The following is a 16,083-nucleotide window of genomic DNA, read 5'->3' as shown; positions in this document are numbered from 1 at the left end:
ATCAAAATAAAAAAAAAGAAATTTTTAATACATCTAGTCGATCTCACAGCAAAATATATTAAAATTGACGACTTGATTATATTCGACTGTCATTTTACGCCATAAATGATTGCAATCGGTGCAAGAAATACACAAGATGCAAATCGGGGAAATCATTAAAATTACTAGGGCGATTAGAGCCGCTATACGAGGTTTCCATGTGCATGCACGCTACGGCGGTTTATATAGCAGAGGGGTATATTAAATATACCGCGCTAAACCACCCTACCTTTTATGCCCTCGTTCCGTAAATGTCCGTGTATATCTTTATCGTTGGCTATGCACCAGCGCGAGTGGCTTGTAAAAAAGAACGAGGACGTGAAATATTTCATTCTGGCGAGCGCGGGAGAGTGTCCGTCCGACGTTCCATTAGTGCCCCCCCCCTCCTCCCTCCCCCTCGTTCAGCAAACTCATCATTATCGTGGATGTAACGGGTAGGTACACATCTGCCAGGCCATATTCCCCTTCTCTTCTTTTATTTTTATTTATTTTTTTTTTTTTTTAAGAATATATGTCGTCTATCTCTGTCATTATGCGAGAAAAAAAACCGTTAGACACAGCTGTGTGTTTTTATTTAAAGTTATTCCGAGAAATTTTGAGGCATGTATCCTCGTGAAAGTAAAATGGAGATGTGATTGACCGAGGATAAATCGACTTCAGACTTTAGAAAATCATACGCCATAAAAAATACCCGTCCTAGCTTACATCGATTATGGCACAAAACTGGAAAGTAATCTGGATTAAAGTGTGTTTTTTTTATCCATTTACTTTCCCGATTAATACTTAAACAATGCTCGAATCCGAAACGTCTCGTGTAATCCGCTTAGTGATGATTCTGTAACATTATTACATCTCTATATAATTTGTACCATATTCGCGATCATTGCCGAAACAAATGAAACAGTTTAATGTTTCACAGAGTTTTGTATTACGCACATGAAATCAATAAGATTCATGTGCCCGATTTTAGGCGAATGTCGCTATTTTATTTCCTGAATATTATTAAATTAATGATCTTTCCATTTACTACGGCTCGCTAAAAATTGAAATAATCTAGTGCCCTACAAAGTCTCCAATTCGTTACGAATCCCAATGTCGGCGATACCGCCGAGTTTATCACTTAGATTATTATTCAGGTGCGAATTACTCTCGCGATTGCACTTAACTAATTGGTCCATTAAATTATACGTTACGTTTTAATCAGAGGGATATCACGCGCCGTCCACATTCAAATAATATATATCACGGCCTCGGCCGCCATACAAATTCGTATTTACTGCGAATCGCGAGATGATTTATCCCGCTGTCCCTTTAATCACAGTAATGAATATCATCTCGGGAGGAAAAAAGTCGTCCAGCTGAGATAAACCGATGTTTTATGGCTCAAAAGTCGTTTTTTCAAAATGTCCGAGAAGGAGTTTTTAATCGCAACTGAGAGAAAGAGGAAATGAAAGATAGAAGAGACCGAATAAAGATCTAAGCCTCATAAGTGGCGTTTGATTACCGACTTATGAGAGCGCCCATGTTAAATTGTCGCTGCCGTTATAATCAATCAAAGCGACGTGATTAATAGCCGAAGGATAATGAAAAATGATCGATTTAAGGTGACGCGCGTGAGCCCGTATTCACTTGCTGCGCATCGACATTATCACTTTTCTAACGTTATCACTAATGATCGCACGAAGTCTCATTCATACATTTACTATACTATAATACAGTTTCATAAAAGCAGAATTTTGAAATATTTTGCTTTCAAATATCTACAAAGGCTTGAATAAAATACTTCAGATTTTTAACGATGATAAAAATTTTATATCCAGAGTATTTCTTAAAACTATTATCTCACTATTGTAAATAATGTAATCGTTGGTAATAAATAATTGCCATAATTCATCGTTCCAACGTTATCATTAATGATCGTACGAAATCTCATTCAGTTGTAATACAATTTAATAAAAGCAAGTATAATTTTATTTTATTTTAATAAAAGTAGAAATATTTTATTTCGAAATATCTACAGAAATTCGAATAAAGCGTTTCAGATTTTTAACGATGAGAAAATTATCTATATCCAGGATATTTCTTGAAACTATTATCCCTCTATCATATCGTAAATAATGTACTTATAAGTAATAAATATGCATAATTGCCATAATTTACTTTCTAAAGATTCTATAACAAGAGGATAAAAATGAAGGGAAAAGAAGAAATCAAAATTACACGCCAAGTTACATATTTCAGCGAAAACTAAAGTACTCGTAGCACACACTCATCGTCGCCATCTAATTGTTTCATTCGCGAGCAGTTCTTAATTCGCCAAACGTGCTCGAATAACGTGCGCGCGCGTTTGCAGGGTGTTCTGATCCAGTATTTAATTCAGGTGTCACCTGTGTGCTTAAGCACGCGCGCTTAAGGCTCGCACACCGCACCGCACCGCCCGCAACGCTGCAAGCTAAATCAAACAACGTTGCAAATTGCAAATGGGAACTAATTGCTTTCGCGCTTTACTTACAACCGCAGTAACGTTTTAACAAGCTTCGATGTAGAGGCGCGAGCCGAGGGGACCACCCCCGTCCGATCTCTCGTAACGGGGAATTTAATGCGCATAAAGGACACAAGAACGCAATATACAGAGCATTTCCAATTAGCACTGCTGACAAAAGTGAAACTCAATGATGGACTCTCCTCTCCCCGCGTGCACGTCGATTGCATATAATAATGGGAGAAAATCGGTAATCAGATTGCAAGAGGATTGCGGCAACGCTCGGGCGCGACATTTCCCGTTGTTACTATAGTCGCATAATTATTTTAATGTACATAATTTGCGGGAGATGCAAAAGCTTGCGTATGTAACGCGTTTTGATTACTATATATAATCAAAGCTTTCACGCAAGATTTCCATCCACCTATGAGGACTGTTTAATTTATATCCTGCTTTTCGCAAACGTTGTACAACATTACTTCCATTGATTAAACACAATAGATATTTAAATCCCTCAGCTAATTTATTTTATATATATATATATATATATATATATATATATATATATATATTATATAAATATTTTTAAATTACTTGTTTTTATAGTTTAAATTGATTTCGAATTGTTATCAATTTTTTTCTCATCTTTTCGAATGTATATAACGCGCGCTAAAGTGCGTTCATTTATCTCGTTGTATCAAAGAAGTTAAAGATCCATAAAGAATTTTATGAGATTATGCGAAGAAAATAAATGTCGAAAGTTTATCTTGCACATTTATCTCGAGCATTTCGTTAATTATAACCTTGTCTCGCTTTTTGCGTCACAAATTTGCAGAATCTTTATGTAAAGTACTATAGTTGTCCTTTAGTTACACGCGAATCGCGTATCGTTGATTTTAAAACTACGATTCGTTAAACATCGACGAAATAAAATCACTTTACGGAAACGATCTCGCATCACCGGCCAAATAAAGCATCTTAAGCGTTTCTTATTTCTACCAAACGAACTTATTTCTACTCGAAACAAACGGTCCGGTTAACAAGATCTTTCGATTTATCCTTGGAGATGACTTTCATCGCGAGAAGATGCTCTGCAACTCTATCAGTCCGGATGTTCTCATTCTGCGATCTCTTCGATTCGCATCATCGAAGAATCTGCTCTACTTCTCATCGTTTTAACAATTTTACAACTCGCGACGATCGCAATCGCAAAATCGCAGATGGCGAAGATAAGAGACAAATTGACCATGAGGAGTGCATCGGACAAAGCGAGGGATGCACCGTATTATATGAAGCGTTGACGCTTTCATGACGTTGTTTGTGGAACGGTGTTTGTCCGCATGGTGTATGCGTGCGTCGGCTGGTGGTCGTCGGTGTGTTTGCCCTGATGATACAATTGTATGTACAGTGTAGGAGGCCCTGTTCGTCCTGGCAGGCACGGCGCACGTGTTGGTCGGATAGCGACAACGTGTATAGGCCCCCGCGTACGTCGGATATCTATGTTTGCTCATCCAGAATATGGGTTTATGGCTGGACCGTCACGTTACAGATTTGTGGTGGAATCACTAAGGAGAATCCCTAAATAACCGTTTCTGAGACTCGTGGAAGGATATATAGGGTGTCCCGTAATTGGTGAAAAACCTGCTAATGGCACAGATTCTTGAGATCATTTGGAGACGATTTTTCCTCAGCGAAAATATCGAGGCATCAATAATTTCCGAGTTATAAGCGATTGAAATAAAAGGCGCTTTTTGCAAAGTTTTTGGAGTTAAAAAATTATAAAAATTGGATTCTTCAGTTAATTTCAGATAGAGTTTACTCTAATAGAATTTTAATTCAAGGCTTAATTACAAGGATATAAAATGACAAAAAGTGGAAACTTGCAAAAAATGACGTCCCTCGATATTTTCGCTGAGGAAAAATCAACTCCAGTGATCTCTCAGAATCTGTTATTAGCAAGTTTTTCACCAATTACAGGATACTCTATATATACGAGGTATGACAAATGATTTTTATTTTAAGTGATCTCTATTCAGAATCAGCATCTCATTTCCAATGTAATATTTATAGCGTTTTGATTCTAAAGTTTTAAACATCTGATGTCTCGAACGTAATTCTGGCGATTCTGTGTAAAAATAGAGATGCAAAAAATGTATATAGAGTTTCTTAAAAAGTATTCAATTTTAAAACAAAAGCATTTTAAAATAATATATTTCTAATTTTATTTTTATTTTTTTAGATAACTATTTAATAATTATTTTGCATAATTTAGAGAAAAAACCTTCTCTCTCTATCTCTCAATTATAACTTTCATTATAATTTATACACAAACACAAAATCAACCTAAATATTAATTATGATATTTACTATTCTGATACAGAATATTAATAAATTTAATCGAGAGACGAAGTTTCCAATATTTTATATTTACGCAATAATTTTATATATTGCTTAATAAAAAACAAATTAAAAATCATTAAAAATAATTAAAAATCGACACGAGTTTGGGAACGGTTTTATAAACAGTCTTTCTCAAAGTAAGGACGCAAATGGAGTTGGCGAAAAGTATTAATGCGTGGTATGGAAGTAAGATAAGTGGGCCGTATGGCGACCGTTTCTCCCCGCGCCACGTTCCCCCGCGGCCGCCAGATATATCCGGGATCGCGAAACTAATTCCAGCCTCTAATGGTTCTGCCAATAGCAATTTCTGTAAGACTGAATAGTGATTCTCAGATATTAAGAGAACGAGAAACTTTCCTTCGACGGTTCCGCACGGTACGTATGGGTTCTGCTCTCGTGCAATTTCCGTCCTCCCTCCCGTCCTCTGTCTCCCTCTCCCTCCCTCTCCCTTCCTCTCCCTCCCTCTCTCTCTCTCTCTCTCTCTCTTTCTCTCTCGTATCCTATTCTTCTGTTCTTCTAGCTATCCCTGAACACTCTAGGTAGAGGCATTAAACACCTAATGGGCTTTTTTTCCTTACGTCGATAGCGAAAAGAACCGCAATGATTGATTTTCGTCTAACTAACGGCAAACCTTTTTATCTTCGAACGAACGCTGCAAAGAACAATTCAATTTAAATTAAATGGAAACCGCTGTATTGTTTATAAAATTCCACCCTTAATAATTGCAATAAAAACTACTAATAACTGCGAAGAAAGTTATTTAATAATGGTGTAAAGAATTAAAAATAAGAATATCTGATTTATTATATTTTTTAAACTAGATCAAGAATAATCGCACACAATTCACACAACGATACGTATAAATAAATGTGCAAATTTCCGAATCGAATTCAATCTTATCGCTAATTGAAAATCTTTCAATCTTTATTTTGCTTTTAAGCTTTGGTATATTTTATTATCACATTTAGATGTTCTATATAGCCGACTTTGCCACACAATACGCATCTGATTATATAATTTATTAAAAATGTACATTTAGTAAAATACAAGAGATACGTTATCGTAACATCAGATGAACAACGCGTAATATGTATGGTGATTGCCGTTTCTTTTGCAAGCTTTTATCCGAGATTATTAAATAATTTGTGAATGTATTTCCTCGTATAAAATATACAAATGTGATATACGCAGCTAAAGTGATGTCCACGAATTGTGTACGTAACCTATTTCCGGCAACTCTCGAGATAAAACATCGCGTAAATCGCGACATGTATCAACGATGCATTCAATTATAACGTAGTTGCCGAAAATTTCGCCATACATTTTGAAAGATTATCTCTTCCGATTTTCCGCTCGCGAGACATAATTTTCAATTTCCTCCTTCCTATCGAGAACGATAAAGATTTTCGTGACGATCTTTTATAATACCAAATTATCTTTCTTTAAAACATACAATTTACGGAAGCAATATGCTCATTCAATATCCAATAGAGAATTTTCTTTTTGAAGTATAAACGAATCGAAATGCCGATTCTACGGGCCGATAAGTCGTTTCAATCTTTCACCTCCTTTTGTATCTACACAAAAGTCTTGCTTTTCGATTTCTGACGAAAGGCAAAGAGTTATAACGGTGCATACCATCAGGATTACGAAAAATGCTAGGTAAATTACCGAGTAACTATAAAGTAATGGTTACCAAGATACAAAACTCTCATAGCAAAAAAAAAAAAAAAACATCTGTAGACAGAAAATCGAGAATCTTGACTTTGGTGATAAAAAGCTTGAACATTATAATTGCGTTTGCATAGGCATTGAATAGCAGTTGGAACCAATCATCATCAATAACATCCGTGATTAAAAGCACTATCGAGTACGTAAACACGTTCACGTTCAAATAACCCCTCGTGTAGAAGAAGATCACAAAGTTGTTGACAGTGAAAAGTATATCAATTTAAATGTATGAATCTCTTGACATATTTTTTTGTACAACAGAAATAAAACACTACAAATTTCTGTATATTTAGTGATAATGTTTATCTCAGATGGGAACAGAAAAGTAAATATAAATGGAAACTAGAAACAAATTTATTCGTATGCAGCAAATTTTTTCCTTTAAATTAGAAGTAATATAGAACTTAATAATGTAATAGCAGAATTTTTATAGGCGATAAATAATTAATATTAAATATTATAAATTAATATTTATATTAATTTATAATATTTAATATTAATTTATTATTTTACTTTCATGTACCGATTTCTTTAATAATTAGGTCATTTTTAATAATTAAGTTTCATTTTTTAATCCGATCATGAAATATGTTTCTCAAATTATTCATTAATTATTTTTCAGGCATTCGGCATATTCCATTTCCGTATTGGAATTGTTATTTTTCCTATCGAGCTCCGTCAGAGATAGAGGCTTAGGATTAGATATACTCTCCAGAATAAACCGAATGTTGATCCGGAAATGTAGAGTTACATTTTTAAACATCAGGACACAAAGTTTAAATAAAACTACGGAAAACACGAGGATTGATAATTCCATTCGTATTTTTATCACAATACATATCATACCACTACTATGAGTGTGGCAAAGCATTTCTATATGCGAACAAAGCATTTCTATTTACTTCTGTGCAAATGCTCTGGTCACACTGATTCAACGTTTTCGTTAGAGAAAAAAATAGCGATGTAATACCAACCGTGCTTGCACGGACTAGCTCTTGTTTTTAACGCACAGTCGCGTTGTTAGTAGAATAAATATTTTCACGCGAGTTGTACACGAAACTGATGTACATGTACACTGTTTGCGAGAGTGCGTTACATCTGAATATTTCCTTCTTCAACAATTATTTTCATCTTTGTTGACAAGCCTCGGAGAATTAACTAGTGTTCTTTGAGCAGCCGACAAATTTAACGATATTATGCACATAATCGTAGACATTGGTTAACATATTTCTCATCTGATCTATATATCGAATTGATAAATGCATTATGACGCGATCTATTAGTAATTAATTATACGTATACACTAGTAATTATTCTCAGAATATTTTCAGAATGCCTGAAAAATAATAACTTATTTTAATAAGATTTTATAAACTTTTTTCATCATATATATATTTGTATTTAATTCGTATTCTCTTATTTTTTTCTCTTTCATTAATTATCAAGCTTTTCTCCATGTTATATTTTTCCATATTTTCCTATTTTTTGCTATGAGTTTTAATATCGTTTCAATTTGTAAAAAGTCAAACAAATATTATATTGAAAAAAATTATGCTATTACATGATCGGTTAAAAATATTGTATGACTTCTATTTTTGCAAATTAAATTATTTTTGTAAAAGTAGAATGTTTAGAAAATTTATAATATGCTTTTATGCTATATGACTATTTATGACACATATATATATTAGAATAACGTTACGTTTATGCATTCAAGAAGGATAAATATCAATGAAGGGTGAAACGCCGGAATCCCATCACTTTAAAGGGGGATATTTCGTCCTCGAAACAACCTGCTCGGGAATCGATTGGTCTGCCTCCCGGACGGTGAGACAGGCTCCTCTACATTGATATTCAGTAGCAGCCCTCGTCTCTACGAACCGTCAAGAAATTTTACCCCGGGCATTGCAACACGCGCGTTCCCCGTGGAATCGCTAAGTTCGTTGTCGGCGACAACGGTTCGGATATCGAATAATTATACAAGTCGAGTAAGTAGCCCAGCGCCGTGACAAGCGTGACGAACGGAATTCCTTGTCAATGTAGTGTGGTATCATCGCAATAGAATCCTTCAAAGGATTCTTCTTCCATAACGAACATATCGATTCTAATCGCTAATTATATATCGCAAAACAACGAATAAAAAAAGAAGCGCAATAGATAATATTTCGAATTCATCAACGTTATGTTGCTTATTTTTATTCCAGTATTATATTATATTATTTAGATTTATTTCAGATTATATTTACTATTATTATTATTATTCAAAATTTGTCTTAATATATTAAGAAAGTTTTTCTAGCAATTAAATTTGCAATTAATTATTTTAAAAAAAATAGCAATTCTATCGATAAAGTAAAACAAAATAATAACTCGAATAATAATAACTCTGATCGAGTGTTCAGATTTTTATATTTTACATGATGAAATCCTATATCGATATATATTCCAGGATAACAATCAAAGAGCACAAGCGAGCTTTGTAGCGGAATGGCTTTGATCGTTCTATTAAATATCTCTTGTCTATTGAATAAATCCATACCGTTATATGTGGGTATGATAGATATTTCTATTCATCGATGAAAACGATTGTTGATATTCCGGTCCACTTGTGATATCCCCTGCCGATCTCTGGCGAAACCGATGCATTCAGGTATTAAACTGAAATATCAAATCAACAGCGGAGTATAACGATGTATCTCCACGCGATTTTTATAAATCCGCAGATCGATCTGCAGATAGATATCCTTGAAAAACAGAAAACTCTTGCGCGCAACAAAATTTCAAACGGCAATAAAGTCTCATAAATATAAATATATTTATCAATCTTCAGAAATCTGTAATCTAGATATGTGCAGCGCGCGTATATACGTAATTGATCAATTTAATACACGGTGAAATAACGAAGAATCACACGGTAATATTCGCTTATTATTTTGTTATAGGATAACACTGTGTGTGTATTAAAAATATTCTTTCATTTAAAATAAAAATAAAAATACGGAACATTCCTGTTGATTTATTTGTAGTATATCTATACCCATTCATCGCGCGAGTTGCAAACTTATATATTAATTACATGACGATATAAAAGCAATTACTGATAGAAATCAATTTGCCTCGCTTCGTCAATTTTCACTATTTTCCAATTAATATGTCGGCTTTAGAACTGCCGGGCATTCAACTGGTACAAATTAAATTATTTATCGGATATTATATGCTGCAAATGAGAATTTGAGCATCACTTCTCGTTTCGCTTAATGACAAAATCCTGTTCGTTACGTGGATGCTTGAATATCACAAAGCATCGATTAAAAAAAAGAACAACTCGCTAAAAAACATCTACATTGAATGGCACATATACTTGTCTGTATTATAAAATATGTTAATAAAAAGACGTGGAATATATACTAACAATAAGAATAAGGAGAAACGTAAAGAGAAATTTGACGAAAAGTTAATAGAATGTGAAACGTTTTGCGAGTCGTAAGGAAATCTCGATTGGCACTTGAAGCTTCGAAAGCGGACGGGTTCGATATTAAATTAGAATATTCTCAATATATATAATGCAGCATAGATATATATATATATATATATATATATATATATATATATATTTTCGCATAAGACTTCTTTCTCGTGTAGAGATGCGAGTGCATCCACCCGCCTTGAATATCAATTTCTTTCCCCATCGTAAGAGGAAAATCTATATTCACGCGAGTCCATACCTAAAGATCCGTGGCCTGTTGAATCTTTTTCAATTCATTGATTCTACCTTGTGTTACTTGAAGTAACTCCATAGAATGTCTAAGAAATTACTTTTTTTCTTCATAATGTCAATATCGATATATTTTTCATTACATACGATTAAAGATTAAATGGTCTTGTAAGTCTGGATTACTTCAGTTATACAAACGACAGACATAATATACTCTTGTTAATACGTAAATTGATTAAATATCAATTATACGATTATGATAAAAATCTGCTTGAGTTACTACAACTTTTTTTTCAAAATAACGCTCGCGATCGAGATGATAAATGAGAGTAGGAAAGAAACGCGTTAAGAAAATACATGTGCATGTTAATCTCGCCGAATAATAACACGCGTGCATCGTCAACCCTTTTCTACCCTCTTCCCTTCACCGCGTGCGCCGGCTACCCCTTTGAAGAAATTCCGGCATCAGGAAACGCGCAAGGCGAAAATCATGGCTGGCTACCTGGCGTGTCTGGAGACCGTAAGAAATGATAATGCGGCCTAGCTGTATGGGGTACATACATAACGCGTACGCCTATGTGCACCCCCTATGCACCCGCGGATGCCCCGATGGACTCGTATGACTCGCCTAAGGGGGGATATTTTATGTTGGCCGTAGCGTGAGCTCGAAACATACCTCGCCAAGCCCTTCTCAACTCTCTATAAGCCGAGTCAAGCACACACCCATACAAACGCTTTCGGGGTTTGACCGTTACTTCGAGGTGTAATTCGCCAGATTACCATCGGATTGAGTAATTTCGCCGTAATCGCGTATACGGCCGAATCCTTTCGACCGGCTCCTTCGACGTATGTACACGACATGCGACGTCAATGACCATAATTTCCCGTCGCGTACCGTTTAATAACACATGTGTCGGCCCCATACGTAGTCAAGCGGATAAGCTTGGAATGCTTATGCGGAAGATGCATGACTGTGAATGTGCTAAAATTTGCAAAGCATGATAAATTTGTAAGACGTGCGGTGCTTCATTTAATTGTATTGTAAATCTATTGTTCGTTAGAGAAATAAATTTTTGAATTTTTTTACATGTATAAATATAAAGAAAAGGCTCTGACGGAGATTTTTAATCTTTATACGTCGAAATATCTTACTTTATTATAAAAAAAGCAATTATATTTTAATATTCTATTCTTGATACTTAATTTTTTTATTATGATACTGTATCTCTCTTCAAATCATCAGGCATATTTTTTTTTAAATTAAAATCGACTTTCTCTAAATAGGATCGCGAATAAATTTTGTGAAAACTTAAAGCCACTGTTGTAACATCGATGAAGGCCTGATTCGCATTGTAATCCCTTGTAATCTCAATGGACATGCTTAATAGCTTCCAGACGAACCCTTAATGGCGCGGTGTAGTTGAATGGATAGTTCTGATGACGACCAGACCCAGGTCTAGACCGATGGACGAGGCATCGTCGTACAATCCGGGATTAATAGCGCGCGAACTAATTCAAATGTCTAATAAATCTTGGCCGTTTCTCTCCGGCAGCCGATCGCGCTTGCACCTGCTGAATTTCTCGACGCGAGGAGAGACCGGTCGGTCGGTCGGTCGATCGATCGATCGGATCGGTCGAAGAGAGCAGTCAGATAGATTCGATTAACCCGCGAGTTTCGTTAACAACTAACACGATTACCTCTAATTCCAATTTGTCACCAAGAAGCTATGGCAGGAACTTCTATTCCCGTATGGAGAAGAATACGGAATTGAAGTCTCGAACGAAGCGAGAGAAGCGAGAACTGGGTCACAATCTCTTCTCTTCCCCTCTCCTTACGTCCCCACTCGCGATCAGCTACGAAGTTTCAAGCCTCACGGGTCTCTACTTAATACTATGTAGATATCGAATCCATATTGTTATCAAACTGAATGGCTGACAAATTACAGCGACGCGATATCAAGCATCGAATAAACGCGTCCGCTTTTCGTATAACGCTTATTATTTTAATACGCGGATTCGTTATATAAATCCGGAAGAATTTAAAAAAGGTCCGACTATATAAAAAAAGATGGAAAAAAGAGAAAAATGTCTTTAATATTTACATCTTTAAAATTATTTAGTTCTGATATTTTTTACGATGGTTATATAAAAATTACAAGTATATTATTTAGTAAATATTCATAACGATTAAATAATCTATCACGATTTATACATGTATAAAGAGGATATCAGTTTTTCCATTTGCCTTGAAATAATCAGTTAAAAAACAATAATGAATTTATCAGTCTCACACGGTACGTGAAGCCCGTATCAGACTACGCATTGAAAATAATCAGAACAAAGGGAACTAAAATTGCTTTGTCTTAATTGATCAAATTTCAATCTTGAATCTTTAATCACAATTTTTAATGCGTAGTCTGATACGGGCTTGAGAAATAATAAATGATAGCGCAACTATATTATACATGTAATAAAATATGTACTCACCACACACAGACATCATCTGTTTCGTCAAAATTGCAAGCTGCACAATGTGTTTAAATTAATATTATTTGACGACGATGTCGTTCCCGCGCCCGCGTAGGTAGATCTGGCGTAAAAGCAAAGTTTATAAACTTGCATTTATATATATATAGAAATGTAACTCTTTGGCGGGAAACGCGTGATGTCGGTAAAGAAGATTCCACAACTGTGTGGGTAAGTTTATTTTCAAATAGTGATTTTTCGATCATCCGCGAGATGGCGGTGAAGCTGCAAGCATTCCCGTCTAGATTCGCGTCGAGTCGGTCAAAGTCGATGACTCGACGAAATAAAGATGAAATATTTGACGTTCGTTTAGAGGTTAGATAAAGGCTGCCGCGTTTATTTCGCACACTTGTACAGCTTTCTATCACGAATAATTGATTTGATCGTGCATGCAGTGCGACGTGATCATCGGCCGCCATCATGAGTAAGATGTATTCGACGGCGAACCTGTCCGACAAGGAGCTGAAGGATCAGGGAAACCGTCTTTTCGATCTGCACAAGTACGAGGACGCTGCCAATTGCTATACAAAGGCAATTGTGAGTGACATTTGAATATATGCTTGACATGGTCGTGATTCTAAATTGAAATCCTAAATTATTGCGCACTTCGTGCATCTGTTCCGATTGTTTACCAGTTGTTACATACGCAGCAAGTATTTTTTGTTTTGACTCATGAATCACATATCACATGCAGTGTTTGTCAAAGATGGCAGTTTGATGTTGCACCTAGTGCCGAAAGTTTGTACTAGAATTTGACAGAAACGAGGGAGACTGAAATCTGATTATACAGGGTGTCTGGTAATTACCGCCCCACCTCTCTAGGGCAGATAGAGCAGATCAAACTAAACATAAAAGTCCTTTATCATTTTTCGATTTGCGCAATAATTATTAAAATATTAATTTTTTTTTTTTTTATTTTGGTTCCAGATAAAAAATCCAGACCAAGCATTGTACTTCACAAATCGAGCACTGTGTCACTTGAAATTGAAACAATGGGAATCTGTGTGCAAAGATTGTAGACGGGCCTTGGATATAGATCCTTGTTTGATGAAAGGTCACTTTTTCTTAGGACTCGCCCTATTGGAATTGGATCTCTTTGATGAAGCGGTAAAACATTTACAGAGAGGTAAATGACAAAACAAATTCATACTCTTATTATTTTTTTAAAAGAGAAAGAATATATTAGATTTATAGTGCAAAATTATAAATATTCAAAACAACGCAGCTGTAGATTTGGGAAAGGAACAAAAGTTGAATTATGGTGACGACATTACCAGTGTGCTACGACAGGCACGTAAACGTCGTTTTCAAATGAGAGAGGAACAGAGGATTGCGCAAGACATCGAACTGCAGACTTATTTGAGCCAGTTGATCTTAGATGATGCAAAACGTAATTTAGCAGCTTTACAAGAACAGGAGGCGACAAAGGATTCCGATACTGATGCAAGCTCAACTGAATATGCCAGGAGAAAAGAGATTGAGGAGAAGAGAGATACCTGCATATCGCGACTCAATGATCTCTTTGCTAAGGTCGACGAGAGAAGAAGGGTTTGTTTCTTTTCAATTTTTCTTGCTTTTAAAATGAGTTCTTGTATTCATATTTTGCAATATTCTGTGCTATTACTACTTATTATTACAAACGAATTGTTTGCAGAAAAGAGAAGTGCCTGACTACTTGTGTGGTAAAATCAGCTTCGAGATTTTGCAGGAACCGGTGATTACACCTAGTGGAATCACATATGAACGAAAGGATATCGAGGAACATCTTCAACGGGTCGGTCATTTCGATCCAGTTACGCGTGTGCGTCTCACACAAGATCAATTAATTCCAAACTTAGCGATGAAGGAAGTGGTCGACACTTTCTTGCAGGAAAACGAATGGGCCTTGCATTACTGATGTCAATATACAGTTTACTGCCATAGATTTAAGTTAAAACGATGGCGATCTTTAGTGATGGGGGAAAAGAAATCGATATTTGATAAAGAAAGATATTTAAAGAAAGAAAGTTTTTAGAAAGAAATTTCAAAAAAATGTAAAATAATAGAGTATATTCATTAAATATATAGATTAAGTACATTGTTTCCTTGTTACAAAAAAAATTTTTTACTTTGCTATGAGATAGCGGGTTATTCTCTTATCGTCTTGAGCAAGCTCAAGTCTTCAAGTTTTTTTGTTACTTGTAGAAGATTGTTTTTTGCTATAAATTTTTATTTTTATCAATAAATTATACATATACAAATTAATATCAATCTGCGGAAGGTGTTGCGAACAAGCCGACTCTGCCAATTATTAGGTGATTTATTCTTTACCACAAAGCGATTCAACTCCTTAGCTCAGGTCTATCAACAGTTAAAATAGCTGCCTTTATAAACATGTTTATCTTATTCGTTTTTATATCATTTTTATCCAGATAAGTCATGACAAGATTTTAAGAACAGTTCCTGAACTAAAGATAAATAATAAATTCACCCTTAGCAACGGATTTCGAAGACTCGAATAACGATCTTGTAACGAGGAAATATTGTATCTTGTTACTGTTAAATATTTTTCTGGAATATGCCATATGAGAAACGGGGAAGCTATTATTATTGGACGTAAATACGTTAGTAAATAATTAAAGCAAGAATCACACACGTGTAAACTGATACAAAACAAGTCTGTAAGAGTATATGTATAATTATTATTAATTACATATAGATTTATTTACTTACTTTATAATCAGCAATTTCATAAAATAGAAATTTTCGTAATAATTGTTTTTGATAAAAGCTTGAAACTAGAATTTCATAATTAAAAGCTGAAAAGCTTTCAAATTTTTAAGACAGTAGAAATGTAAGGATAATAAGTGTTTATAGTAACTATTTTTGATTTATCCTACATAATTATTCATTTTTCATTGCTAAAATTGTTTACGTTTTTATTGTATTATTATTTGCTAAAAAAATAGTTCTGATTGCGAATATCAATAGTAAAAAGAAATTTAAATCCATTCAAGGTATTTATTTTAACATTCAACTGACAACAATATATTTATATATGTATATATATATGTACAGTTTTACGTATACGCAATATTAATGTATATATATATATGTATCGCAATTGTCGCAATCGTATGTAATAATAACAATTATTACCGTCCGCCGTCGGTGTATTGTTTTGAATTATTGCGCAAGCTACATCGACAAT

General features: G+C 34.8%; 2 protein-coding genes across 8 annotated transcripts in view; both read left to right on the top strand.

Annotated features, from left to right (window-relative positions):
- LOC140665025 (uncharacterized) overlaps positions 1 to 13,430 on the top strand; it is a 196,793-nt gene extending 183,363 nt beyond the window's left edge. For all 7 annotated transcript variants that reach the window (XR_012046530.1, XR_012046536.1, XR_012046535.1 and 4 more), the window contains one exon: positions 13,289 to 13,430. Coding sequence is in view for 1 of the 7 variants with exons in the window: in XM_072890696.1 (XP_072746797.1) it covers positions 13,289 to 13,298 (10 nt within the window). In the remaining 6 variants the exon portion in view is untranslated. The remainder of the gene's footprint in view (positions 1 to 13,288) is intronic.
- Positions 13,292 to 16,013, top strand: Stub1 (STIP1 homology and U-box containing protein 1). The gene is made up of 4 exons (XM_072890687.1): positions 13,292 to 13,430; positions 13,821 to 14,019; positions 14,119 to 14,441; positions 14,548 to 16,013. The coding sequence occupies exons 1-4, from the start codon at positions 13,314 to 13,316 to the stop codon at positions 14,788 to 14,790; spliced, it is 882 nt and encodes a 293-aa protein (XP_072746788.1). The 5' UTR covers positions 13,292 to 13,313; the 3' UTR covers positions 14,791 to 16,013.
- Positions 16,014 to 16,083: the final 70 nt, after the last annotated feature.

This window comes from Anoplolepis gracilipes, chromosome 4, assembly GCF_047496725.1.
Source record: "Anoplolepis gracilipes chromosome 4, ASM4749672v1, whole genome shotgun sequence".
Lineage (NCBI taxonomy): Eukaryota > Metazoa > Arthropoda > Insecta > Hymenoptera > Formicidae > Anoplolepis > Anoplolepis gracilipes.
The sequence above is the reverse complement of the archived record's forward strand: the minus strand, read 5'-3'. Positions and strand labels throughout refer to the sequence as shown.